Source organism: Copidosoma floridanum, unplaced genomic scaffold, assembly GCF_036245765.1.
Source record: "Copidosoma floridanum isolate Cflo_tuat_1 unplaced genomic scaffold, Cflo_Japanese_pri ptg000009l, whole genome shotgun sequence".
Taxonomy (NCBI): Eukaryota; Metazoa; Arthropoda; class Insecta; order Hymenoptera; family Encyrtidae; genus Copidosoma; species Copidosoma floridanum.
In genome coordinates, this window is record NW_028321886.1 from 7926441 (window position 1) to 7939462 (window position 13022).

The following is a 13022-nucleotide window of genomic DNA, read 5'->3' on the forward strand; positions in this document are numbered from 1 at the left end:
TCAGGGAAATGTAGCTCGAAAAAGTTTGTTCGTGCGTCCCTCGGCGAAATTTTTTCAGATCCGCACAAAAGCCACTTATTTCCCCGCCGGTCGCTTAAACTTAAAATCAGTTAAACGGAATTAAGAAATTCAATTTTCCCGACGCGCAACTTTTATCCGTGGATCTGGAAATGAAAAAAGAAGGAGTGTAAAAAAAAAACTTTCCGTGCGAGTGGTGGGGCGCACAATCGGGCTTTCGGTTCACTTACGCGGCAAAAATGCGTGTACGCTCTCTTTCCCCGAATAATCAGAAAATTCGTCGCGAAATCGCCCCGAACACAATAGTCGTATAGCTTCGCCCGATCGGTTCTCGCGGCCGGAAATAGTAGCGGTGGAATAATCCCGCGATATCCGGCTGTTTTTTCAGCCACGGCTCTCGCGATTTTTTCCCCCCGCCAGCGACCAAAACAGAGCCATGAAAAGTTCCCTTTGTGTCCGTCTCGTCGTCACCGGCGACGTCGACGGTGATGCAAGAGTCTACGCGTCTCCCCCATGGAGAAAACTTTTCCTCGGCGCACATGGCGCGAGAGAAGGAAAAAAGTTTCATCTTCCAAGGATTGATGGCTCAAGAGACAGGGTTCCGTGCAGTCCTAAATGTCCCCACGAGTTGAGCTAAATATAGCACGTTTATATTGACGAAAAACAAAGTCGCACAAAATGTCTCCTTTTTTTCACATATTGCTAGCATTAAATATTGGTAAACATTAGTAATCACTTAAACGTGTTTGCTCTCGATAACGGCACAAAAAGCAAAAGGACTCCGGTAAAGTCTCCGTCATTCAAGCTCCTCGGCGTTGTAATTCACTTTTCAAAATATAATTTTCATTCGCATCACGCCCGGCGACACCGAACGAATAAGAGAAAGAGAGGGAAAAAAACGAGTTTCCCCGCTCGCCGGTCAGCGAATAATTTCCGCGCAAACAATAATACACGCGCTCATATACACTCCTTCTTTTCCCGTCAGACTCGCGCGCGACTCTTCCGCCCGAGAGAAAGAAAGGAGTCCTCGAATCGCGGATAAACGAAGGCGAGGGAAGAAAAAACACCAGAGGGGGTGTCGCTCGACGGGAAATTGAATTCGTGCGCCAGAAAAATGCGGTATTCATACGAAGGAGGGGGGAGGGAGGAAGGAAGCTCATAGTCGATTCGCGCATCCAAACGGGGGGATGAGACCCGGCTGTGTGTATGCGTGCGACTTGTATAAATTGCTCCGTCGGCGCGCACGCTGAGCTGTACTACTTGTTAAATTATCGCGTGCGCTCTTTCGTTGGGTGCATGGGAGGAAAAAGAGACCGCGAGCGAGTGACAAGCTCGTTTGTATACTTTACTCCAGTAGTGGGATCGTGCACTTTCGCACGTGAGCTCGCGGGTACGGAAAGGAGGCTTTATGTCGCTCGTGATGATGATGGTGTTGTTTGCGCCTGGAGGGAATTTCTCATTGCTGCTGGTGCGTTTGATGGAGTTTTTGTAAATAATGCCATGGAACGACAAAACAATGCAGCACCACGCTGGCTTTTTCAAAGATTAAGTTAATCAAAAAAATTGTATATTTTTGTTGATTATAAAATTGGAAAAAATCAGACTTACGTGGAGTAAAATTTATGAGCAAATAGCTTATACGCATCGTTACAAATTTGATTATACGAGAGATTTTGGGATATCCCTAGCATGAAAAAATTGACCTATATCATGTATGTACATGTTTACATGCACATAGTGCTAAAGCCGAGAAAAATTTTTAAATTCCCTGTGTGGGTACACTTGGTTACTGCCTTACTTACTTACTTACTTTTACGATAGGTAGCACGAGGAAGCAAACTACCCACTTCCCAACGAGTGAGCTCCGATACTCGCGCCCTCATAGGCGCCCCTAAATAAATCATCGAGCACCTTTGAATGCCTAATTGATCCTTAACCGAGGCAAACTTCGGGCCTGCCTGCAGCTTCTCCCGTTGAAACATGCAAGACGATATTACAGGCGTTCGCGTGCGCGAATGGCGTCATACCACCATCCCCATCGGCCGTTCATTCGCCAAAGTATATACATATGTATACGGAGCCAAGGCGAAGATCAACTTGGCAAACAACTTTGCCAGCGCAGGTTAGTGTGTCTTTAGAATAATAAATTGGCGCCAGGGAGGCTACATGACTACCGCACTATATATACGTGACGCTTCGCGGGAAGTTGTACAAACTTTTAGTGGCGCGGAAAGTGGCTGGGCGGGGGGGATGGAAATGAATTTGCGATCGGTGCATTTCGCGCGTAAACGAGAGAAGCTCGTGACTAACGCCGAGATCGCGCGGGTCGAGAAAAATTTCCGAAAGTGACAGGTACAGGTCCGAGGTTCCTCTCCACGTCCCTAATACATCATCCGGCCGATCGGGGTTGTTTATTCTTTTTTCCGGAACTTGCGTGCCATTGAGCTGATGCTCATCTATTTGTATGTAGCTTCTACATTATTACCGTCTCACGCGATGTAAGCCAAAAGGTACCATCCGAGACAGTGCAAGGGAAGTTTCCAGAGGAGGGGTCCATCGATCTTCATTTCCGCTGAAAAGCCGATTCCCCGCGGGAGCGCTCCTTTGTTACTTTACTTGGAAACAAAATGGACAGAAACGGATTTTCTTTTTGCTCGCGATAATACACGAGTGGTAATGTTGGTTCCATAATCGATTGCACCCTGTTGGCCGGCCAAGCGGTGCTGAGGTTCGCCGTCATTAATTTAATGCACCTCATCCCGCGCTCAAACGCGCGGTGTACCGTACGTCGAGTAGAGCGACAGCAAACATCCAACGGATCAAAGTGCGACCTGTTTTCTTGTATATAGGACTACTCGGTGCACATATATGTATATACTGTAGGTACATAATATAGACGCCAAACTTTGACTCCGTGTGCTCAGCCGGTTGTCGCGTGTCGAAGCTCAGCGCTTGGCGAGGAGTCATCGAGAAAAGCCGTAAGGACGCGAGACGACGATGTACCGTGTACGCGTGGAAAAGGGAGGCCGCGGAGTCGGAGGGGAGGAAATTAATTTTGCATTATTCCCGGAGCGTAGCAGCCCTCGGGCGATCGGTCCTTTCTCCCCTCGTGTGGCGCTGCATCCCCTCGCGGGAACCCAATATCGTGAGCAGCCCCTTCGCCGTACGGCGCTATTCAAGAAAGCCAAAATTAATTACGGAGCGAGCCCACGTGTTGCCTGAGCTTCCGCTCAAAGTTTTACGAGAGCAAGGCAGGGGTGGGGGGGGGGAGAGACTCGTGCATGCCGTTTTGGCAACTTTGCGTTGTGTGCGCTGCGTGGGTTGTTGCTGCTTGTCTCGTCGAAGGGATAAAGTTTTTTAATAATGGTCACTCCCTCGGCCTTGACACCGCGCGCTGTTTTGCGAGGAAATTCCCAACTACTCGCTCGAGCACTTGATTTCGGGGAAATCTTGGAACGGGAAAAAGTTCTCGCGCTCCGATTTCACCCTCGCTCTCTTCTTTGGGAAGAATATACGTACTTACACCCGCAGAGAAATCCGAAAAGCGTTTATTGTCGTTATTTGTCGCTGATTAGGTTTCTTTCCTCCCCCGACCCCCAAGGTATCGTTAAGCCAGAAACGCGTCGAGTTTCTTTTCACGGGACAAAATTACTCGAGCTGCTTCCGTCGAGTTCAATTTTACGGGCTTAAAGTGTCGAGTAATTGGAAATTGAAAGTTCAAAGGACAGAGGAGCGCCCCTCCCACTTACCGATCGTGAGAGCTATTTTCGTCTGGGTGGGGGTTGACACCTTTATTTTGCATCTGCAAGCAGCTGCTCTTGTATACTTGTGGGGGAAATTTCTTTTTTGTCACTCGTTAAACGGTAATAGAAAAAAAAACCCATAGAGAACAAGTAAAAAATTTAATCGGCCGAAATTATTGTTTGCGATATTAATTGCGTTTATCATTTTAACGAGGAAAAAAAAAAAAAAAAAAAGGGGATGTATGATGAAAATATGTTGTAATTAATAATTTTCGTTGATTAAATATTTGAAAAGCTGCATCCCACGATAATGAAGGAGCGTTGTTAGTGAGGAGCTGTGGGGCCAAGGGATTATTAATAAAAGATTGATCAAATATTTGACTTGTTCAAAGTAAAGCGCCTCGGAATTTCGAGGTCCACGAGGAGCACGATGACTTCTCTTTGTTTTAAAGATAAATGGACAGCGCTCATAAAGTACGAAATTCCCGTAGTTATTACCTAGCATATTCTCTTTACTATGATTATTAGTGCTGTATTCATTATGAAAAAAAAAAAAATCCAATAGCATTTTAATACATAAAAATAGATTTTTTTTTCCTCTTTTATGTTCTTTGCGATCCAAGTTATTTCACGTATGTTTAATACTCATGAGTTCCGTAGTCATTTTTTGCTCGTATTTTTTCGTAGCTCCCTCAATCACGTTTCCCGCATCGAATTCCAGATCATGCGTATTATACTTCCAGCCGAATGGTCCAGCCATGGAATAACGCATGTGGCTGATTACGATTCTGCTCGTACGCCGCAGAAATAGAACAAACAAAAACCGATCGAGAATTGAAACGAATTCACGGGCTACCTGTGTGATGTACCGAAAAACAAGAAAAAAAAAAAAAAATTCAACGCCAAGAATTTAATTACAGCCACGGAATGAGTTGGCGGAGTTTCTTTGTGAGCTACTCCAGAGGGATACCGTAAAGTACAGCCCCGAGGAACTATTGTGCCTCCGCTTGGATCTGCTAGGCATATATTTTCGGGTGAACGAGCAAAAGGCATCTGGCGATCAAAGCTGCTTCCAATCGTACCGTGGCACGGGTGAAAAGACACACGCACGAATTGCCACTATACTCGCCAACAACATTGTGTACGTGAATCATGCTTACATCGAAAAAAAAAAAAAAAAAAAAAAAGAGGCCTTACCTTACGAGACAGCGCCACAGGGTACGGGCCTGGCCTCGCGTAGCTCCAGCTCCCGAGCCATCCGAGCCTCCTCGTGCTGTCGCTCGGCTTTCTGTTGCTCGACCGTCTCTTCGATTTCGCGCTGCTCGCGGGCCCGACGAGCCTCGATCCACTCGTGCTGGGCCAGCAGCTCCTGGCCGTACTCCACAGCCGCCTTGTGCCGCCGAGCCTTCTCCTCCTGCTTCGTGGGTACACTTTTGCCGGTAGCTGCACAGAAAAAAAAAAAAAAAACGTAAAATCTAAACGAAACGGCAAATCATTTTTTTTTTTTTTTTTTTTCTATCAAGTCGGTGACGGTTTTGATGCATCTGCTAGAAAGCGGTATTGTTTACGGCATTCAACGTCGTGATAGCTCTTTAACAGGAATACTATATGATATATGAAATCGATCGATACTAAATTAATCACTATGCGTTTGATCAATGTCGATTACCAGCGCGATTCGTCGCAAGTACATTTCAACGAAATTTCGGCCCCTCCAAACAGCGGGTTATATTATACCGTCCTGTAAGGTTTTTTTTTATTTTTTAAAGTATACGCGATAAAAAAGGAGCACGCAGTTGCAGATCCACGACTGCAAGCTGCATCAAATGGCTCTGGAAGCACTAACGGCGCCGTAACTTTCTTCGCGCTGCGGGTAAACGCGCGCAACAATGTATAACGGTCAGCCCATCAGGCCGTTTGTTCGCAGTTACACACACACACACAGGTTGACTAGAGCGCGCGGCGAACCTCCGAAATGAGTGACTCGACCTCCCGGAATTCGCGCGCAGTTGTAGCCCGAGTGCTGGAATGTATGTATGCTTGTATGTGTGGGTGAGCGGGTGGAGGTGATGCACATCCCTCTTTCTTTCAGCTGGTGGTGCTCGGCCGAGCGCATCGGAATAGTTTATGCGTACGAGCGGCGAAACATTCTTGATGCTGGTGTACTCCGTGCCGCTGGTGCATATAATACATGGTTGGTTAGCCGCAGCGCGCGCGACTCTGGCGTCTGGATTTGGTCCCGGAAGCAACTGGCCGGCCTTTTCTAGTTTTCGTGTACGCTCGACTGTATTTGCGCGCGATAAAACTCTCGCGGAAATTTATATTTGCCGACGTTCGTTTGAGCCAGTGCTCCGATGCGGGTGGGGTGATTGAATTGCTTTTTTTTCCATGCAAGAGACGGAAGGGGTAAGAAAATTCCTACAAGTGTACGAAAAACGGCGTCGAGTATCCATTTCTTTCTTTAAACTCAGTATACTATACTTTGCGGAGGTTCCATCTTTTAAAAAAATGTTTTTTATTGGATAAAACAGATCTATAAAAGAATAATATTTCAACCTTCAAAAAATAAAGAACTCATCTATTTAATATGTGAAAAAAATGCGACCTTTTTTTCAATTTCCATTCGATTTTAATTTTCAATGTCTTACGAGACTTGACTCTAAATAATTTATTCCAGGATCACCGTAAAGAATCATTTGCTGTAATCGACAATTGAAAAAAGGACGTACAATTGTTTATGCCTACCAAGAAAACTCTACATATTTTTTATTGCATGGATTCGTTAGCCATTTTATACCACGATTTTTTCACAGGGTTTTTCACGCCCACGAAACCCCTGTTGTAAAGAATAGCCGTGTGAAAATCTGAAAATTGTTCACTTTTACTCAAACTCGGGAGAAATCGTTAGGCTGAGACTTTTCACCGAGACTCCAAAGTTCTCGGCCACTCCATCGCTCAATTCAGTAGTACAGCTCGATATTAGGTCAGACGAGGCTCTTCTTTCCACGTTTTTTCCAACGTTTTCGGAGTCTCGTTAGGCTCCATCCGAGCCCCGTTGAAAGAGGCATCGCGAGCGTAAAAAAAAGACCCCTCGTTCCTTTGAAATATCCTGAAAAAAAAGCCCGCTCCTCGGGACAAAACGCGGAGAGGAGGGAGAAAGAAAAAGACTCACAAAGATCGGCGCGGTCGGCCTCGAGCTCCAGCAACTGTCGCTGGCGCTTCTCCTCGATCTGGCGGTCCCAAGCGAGCTTGGTCTCCCTGCACGTCCTGGCCCTCTCCTCCCCGTGTTGGCGGGCGGCCTCGCGCCGCTTGAACTCCGCTTCCGTGGCCAGGCGACGCGCACACTCCTCGGCTTCCGCCTCCCGGCAGCTGACCGCCTCACGGAAGCCCTGCGAAACGCCACGCCAGCCTATACACACCCCTATACATATACTTGTGTACTGCAGTGTTGTACGGTAGAGCGTGTCCAGCACTTTGTCAGCCGGGCTCTCTCGACTGTACACGCTGCGGCGGATCTTTGGTCGAGAGGCGGAACGCTCTCCGCTGATTACCCTCCGCGCGTGTACGGGGGTAGATCTTTGTTGGCGTGTTTGTTCGAGGATGGGGGGGGGGGGTACGCGGAAGGGCTTTTATATGAATCTAGGCTTTTATCTGATTAACTTTTCCCGGGGCTCATTCCCGTTTGTACAGCCCGCGTTTTCGCGTACATACGCCCAACCGTGGAGGACCATTGTGCCGAAACGGAGGGCCATTTGCCAAATTAAATTACCGCGCTTTGCTCTGCTGTTATTGCCGGTTCGGTGTTTTGTTGCTCCCACCCGCAGTTTTTGATATTCCCGTGAAATTTGCGACTCGCTGTCCAACATTGGACGTGCTATCGTGGTTAATACGGAAAAACTAAAAATGCCTGGTATTACAGGTGCAGATCCCGACATCGAGCAAACATCTCAATGGTGATTAACCTTTGTCGTCATACAAGTAGTATTGCGAAAATACAAAGAAGGAAAAACTTGAGGGCGATTTGAGGTAACAGCAAAAGCCACGTGGATTATCGTTCGTATGTTGCGTACGCGCGTAATTGCTCGCGGCTTTCAGCGGAGAGTGTACCAGATGTGCATATACGTATATACACCTAAAGCGCCAGGAAGCGTGTCGAGGGCGCGCGTGGAGCGGCAGAAACGCGCGTATCCGCGAACTACTGTGGAACAATGCCGGGTATATATATATATATACACGCGCGCCGAGATTGGCTTCTGGTGAATGTATATATATATAAGGTAGCGGAAGCGGAAGACTATATGGCTGGCTGCTGTTGGCTATACACGCGTACATGCAATATGTACAGTGCCGTGGGGGCTGATTGCGAGACGTACGTCTCCAAGTCTCGAGTCATTTTGCCGAAATTAATTAAGAGCAGAAGCTAAGGGACTGACGTTTCTGGCTTGCTTGCGTTTGCGCCCTCCCTATACCTGCGGCTGGTTATTGCGCGCTCGCGTCATTGTTCGAGGCACCCCGGAATTTCAGCTGCGCGGAGCCACGGTAATGTTGTTGCGTGTTTGGATTCGTGTGCTATGTAGGAACTCTATTTCTCCTTTGGAAAAAAAGGGCAGCTCTCTTTTGCCGTCCCGAAATCGTAGTTGACTACGCGTGAGGCTCTGCTCAGCGGTGGCAGTAGTATAGCTCGCGCTTACGTCAGACGCTCGGCTTGTTGGTTTTTTTGTGCGTTTTGAACTTGGAAATTCGATGCGCGCTCAGTGGTGTATGAAAATCTGAAAACTATGTTGAAAATCCAAACACATTTGAAAGGTTTTTGCGAGGGGAAGGGGGGACAAAACGAGTGACAGTCGGCTGGGAGAGAAACACATAAAACGTTTCTGGCCCCGAGAGTGTTATCCGCGAGAAATCCTAGAAACGGGACGTCAGCGACAGAGAAAAAAAAAAATGAAGCTACGAGTACGTAGTGAAAAAATCTCTTGCGTGTGTATTCGGGCAGCTCGAATGGAAAGGAATAAACAAAAGGAACAGACAAAAAGGAGGGGGGGGGCGGAAGCGTCGCATTTGTGTAAGAGTATTTGAACCTTTTTCACGTGCTAGAGATTTTGAGGAGCACTTCTGGTGCCATGCTAACGTAAAATCTATTTGATTTCCGTCCCTTCTCGCTTCTCCTCTGTATATTTTCGCTGTGCTCCCGGGGATCCGATAAAAGCTCCGGCTGCCTCGTACATGCTCGTCTCGTCTATTACTTTTTTTTTCTTTCCACATTTTTTGCTCCCCCTTTGAACTCAAAATCAAGTTCAAAGTATCTCTCGGGTTTTGCGCGTCAGCGATTCCTCCTTGAAAATCCGAAATTTAAGAATCACGATCCCTCCCTCCCGTTGCATCCAAACACCAATATACATATTCCATGACCTCGATTCGCGAAACCACGCTTGCCTCGTGACATCCGGCCACCTAGACGTCAAGCGCAAGCCCGAATCCCACGAGCGAAAGTTCGCATGGAGGCACTCCATATTTGCCTGTCGCGTGCACTCATTAGACCCCAATTGGGGGCAAAGGGACACATGTCATTTCAGTGGACCGAACCAAAGTCCAAGAGGCAACGCACCCTCATGCTCTCCATGAAAGCTAGAGCCTCCCTGCGCCTGGCCTCCTTGTTCCTCCTCGCCTCCCCCGGCTCGGGCTCCTCCTTGGCAAAGATCGCGGCCATCTCTAGGAGGACCCTCTCCTCGTCGCGCCTCCGCTGCAAGCTCTCCCTTGCCTGCCCCAGCTGCCGGTCCAGCTCCTCCCTTGCCCGCCTCTTCTTCTCCCGTCTCTCCTCCTCGTCCACCTCCTCGCGCTCGCCGATCCTCAACATCCCGAGCTCCAGCGGGCCCGAGCACTGCCTCCGCTGCTCCTCGCGCTCCCTCATCTGCTCCCGCAGCTGCCGCGCCGTCTCGCGCTCCAACTCGGCGCGCCGGGTCGCCGTGCTCGCCATCTCAGCGGCCTCCTCGCGACCCCGCCGCTCAGCCAACTCGTGCCAGAACGACTCGTCCTCCTGCTCCCGCCTGCAAAAACCACCAGAGTGAGCCCTCCGCAAGATGCTCGCCCCCCCCCCCCCCGGCTAATGGGACTCTCTCCGGGGAATCTCGGCCCGAGTTGGACGAGCCAAGTTTCCGCTGCGGTCGGGCGAGGGGGGGAGGAGAATTTACGGGGTCGGGCTGCTGTCGCGTGATTTGTTTTGGAAAGACCAGTCATCCCCTCGGAGAGTGGAAAAAAAAAGAGGAGGGCTCGTACCTGCGCCGCTCCTCCGCCTCCTCGATTTGCACGCGGTTGACGCGCTTCGCGTCCACGGTCCAGGCGCGCCTCCGGCTCTCCTTGAGTTCCTCGTTGAGCTCGACGTAGCGTTGGAGCTGCTTCTCGCGCAGTAGCTCGAGCCGCTTGGCCTCGGCCTCCTCGGCCGCCTCGGCCGCCCTCGCCTCGAGCTCGGCTGCGCGCTCCTCCTCGAGCTTGCGGGACTTCTCGACGAGCTCGCGCGTTAGCTCGGCCTCCTCGCGCACCAACAGCTCCCGCAACTGGTCCCGACGCTCCTCCAGGTCCTGCTCGTACGCCTCCATGCCTATTGGGAATGTTTTTTTTTTTTTTTTTTTTTTTTTTTTCTTTTCACGATCATCAAAGGACAACCCGGGGCTGATGGAATGGATCCCCCGTACCTGTTTACGACGTTTCCCATCGCGCAAAGACAATGTACCAGTTCGCAGCGGCACGGATCGAGCCAAGTTGCCGAGACGTTCGTTTGTCGCACGGTATTGCTGGCGCATCGGCCGAGGCAGTTATCCGATTGTTACCGGGAAGTTGGAGACAAACCCCCAACCCCCACCAAAACCCGGAACCTATACTCCCACGGCGGTGTCTATCCCCCGGCAATTTGCACGCAACGATCGTGCGGCGGAAACTCTGGCGAGCGAGCGATCAGCTCCCAACTTTGGAACGCGCCCTGTACGCGCGTCCGATCGAATTCGGGGATAATTCACGCGAGCGCGGGGAGCGCACCTGCGCCAGCGCTTAATGAACCGAAGGAATCGGCCGAGCTGGTGTTGAACACGGTAATATAATATTATCGATCCAGCGTGACGCGTTTGACGGACCACGAGATTGGAGGTACAAATTCTATCGCTTACTCATATAGGAAGCAAGCCCGACCTCGTATATATTGTGGCAATTAAAGATCGACGTGGTTTAATTTCTTACTCGTCCACGATCGGTGCCCCCTTCCCCTGTATGACTGGCTGGTTCGTAAAAAATGATCCCGAGTATAATAATCCCCTCGCCACGGGAGAGCGGAAAAATAGATAGGGAGCCCCATCGGACAATCAATTTTTCACCTCCCCTCCCGCGTACAAGGCATTTTAGGTGTGGTATATACCCTCTTACCAAGCTGGACCCGCCTCTTGATCTCGACCTCGATGGCCTTCCATTGCTCGCGCTTCTCCTGCTGCATCTCGTAAAAGTACAGCTGGGCGTTCCTCTCGTCCTCGAGGGCCATGTGCAGGGCTGCCTCCTTCGGGTCGTAGCCGATCAGCGGTTTGGTGGGCTTCGGTCTCCTGCTGCAGTCGAGCCGGCCAAGCCTGTAGCCTAAGGGCACGCTGCTCGTGCCCACGACGTTGGCTTGAGGTCTGGCAGCCAAGGGCACCGACGTGCTGACGACGCCACTGCCGCCGGCCGCCCCGACGTCGCCAGACATCCCGCCCTCCGAACTCCGCCAGCCGCTACCCCTCCGCATCGATCTGCTTTTCGTAGGCGAGCCCCTACTCTGTGCGTCCCTTCACGAAGAGCACCCGATGGGAGTATATTGTTCGTAAGATATTCCATCGAGCTTACGCGTGAGAATCGCGTGAGATACGAACTAGCTGGTTTCACCTCATTACGTGGCGAGAAAATGAGAGGAGTTTAAGCTTCGCTGATGAAAAAAGAGCGAGGGTCGCGAAATCCCCCGGAAAAAAAAAAAATGTACCTTCCAGCTGGCAGCAGTTAATTATCGCGAGATGTCGGTGTATATAACTCGAGTCGGCGGGGCTGCCCGCCTTAAGAAATTTATCGGGTTCCTTCGCGCTAATCCGGCCCGAGGAGGGTGTATCGGTGTGTACGCACACAAAGGGGACTCAGGAAACGAAGTGGAGTTGGCCCCGTCTCGGAAGTCAGGATGCTTAAAGGCTTAGGACGAGAGTTTCTGATCCCGCGGCGCTGCTCGCCTTAATTTAAATAGATACGCGGTAATGAGGAAGAAGGAGGCATGTTGCGCGACCGACCGGTGTATACATATACGTGGAAGGTATCGGAAATTACGACTCGGCTGCGGGAGATCCGCAACGATGGGATATGAAGGTCGGGTTTTCGGGGGATGGAAAGTTTGATCGGTAAAATATTTTTTCACGGCAGGTCTAGGCATTATTTTTGGGCTGCGAGCTGTGTCCACGCGCGTAAGTATCGAGGTGAACTTTGTGAATGTGTTACGTCAGGAGGAGCCCTACATATATGCACCTGTGATTTTATGGCCAAGAGCTTCAACAAAACAACAACAGCAACTCGTTAGCTGCCTATACACTTTCGCTTAATGGGTCGCTCAATTTTTTTTTTTTTTTTTTTTTCCAAATAGTTCGCGGATCTGGAGCAAACTAATAATGCTTTCCATTCGTGGCGCAAAGCTTCGACGCACAAAAGTTCCACAGAGCTCGCGTATACGGCGGAGAAGAAGCTCGGGTCGCAATTTTTTAATACCTCGTGAATGAACGGCGGAGCAAAGGAAGAAAACGTCGGCAAATTGCAAGCTCACCGGGGCACCGAGCGGATCTACTTTTTCTTTTTTGTTTGGCTTTGCTCAGAAGGAGCTTTTCCCGCGCGTGCCATGCGACTGAGCGAAAAATCGCGGTGTCATTTAAGAGCTCTCTCTCGGCGAAGTCAAACACGCGGAGAGGGCGAAAGAAAGCGCGTTGCGGCCTCGAGAGAATTTTATCTCATATCGAGGTCAGCGGGGCTCTTCTCCGTTTCTCTATTCTTTTTTTTTTCTTATTTTTTTTCTCTCCCTGTGCACTTATTTTACGCGTCAAAGGAGCTCTACAATTTTACTTTCGAGTACACGTAGGGGCTTCTTTCCAAGACCTTGGGTCGAAGTGGCGACATACCAGCATCCGTATTTGTAAAGGAGAAAAATAATTTCAAGGCAATCGGAAAACTCGGTAGGCAGAAGAATTTTTTTCGTTCATCCCCACGTGATAACCGCGAGCC

At 49.7% G+C, this 13022-nt stretch overlaps 1 protein-coding gene across 1 annotated transcript; it reads right to left on the bottom strand.

Annotated features, from left to right (window-relative positions):
* Positions 1 to 4959: 4959 nt before the first annotated feature.
* LOC106645403 (uncharacterized) lies at positions 4960 to 11481 on the bottom strand. The gene is made up of 5 exons (XM_089589760.1): positions 11172 to 11481; positions 10035 to 10356; positions 9340 to 9805; positions 6934 to 7150; positions 4960 to 5204 (listed from the first exon to the last, which is right to left on the bottom strand). The coding sequence occupies exons 1-5, from the start codon at positions 11479 to 11481 to the stop codon at positions 4960 to 4962; spliced, it is 1560 nt and encodes a 519-aa protein (XP_089445886.1).
* Between the last annotated feature and the right edge of the window lie 1541 nt (positions 11482 to 13022).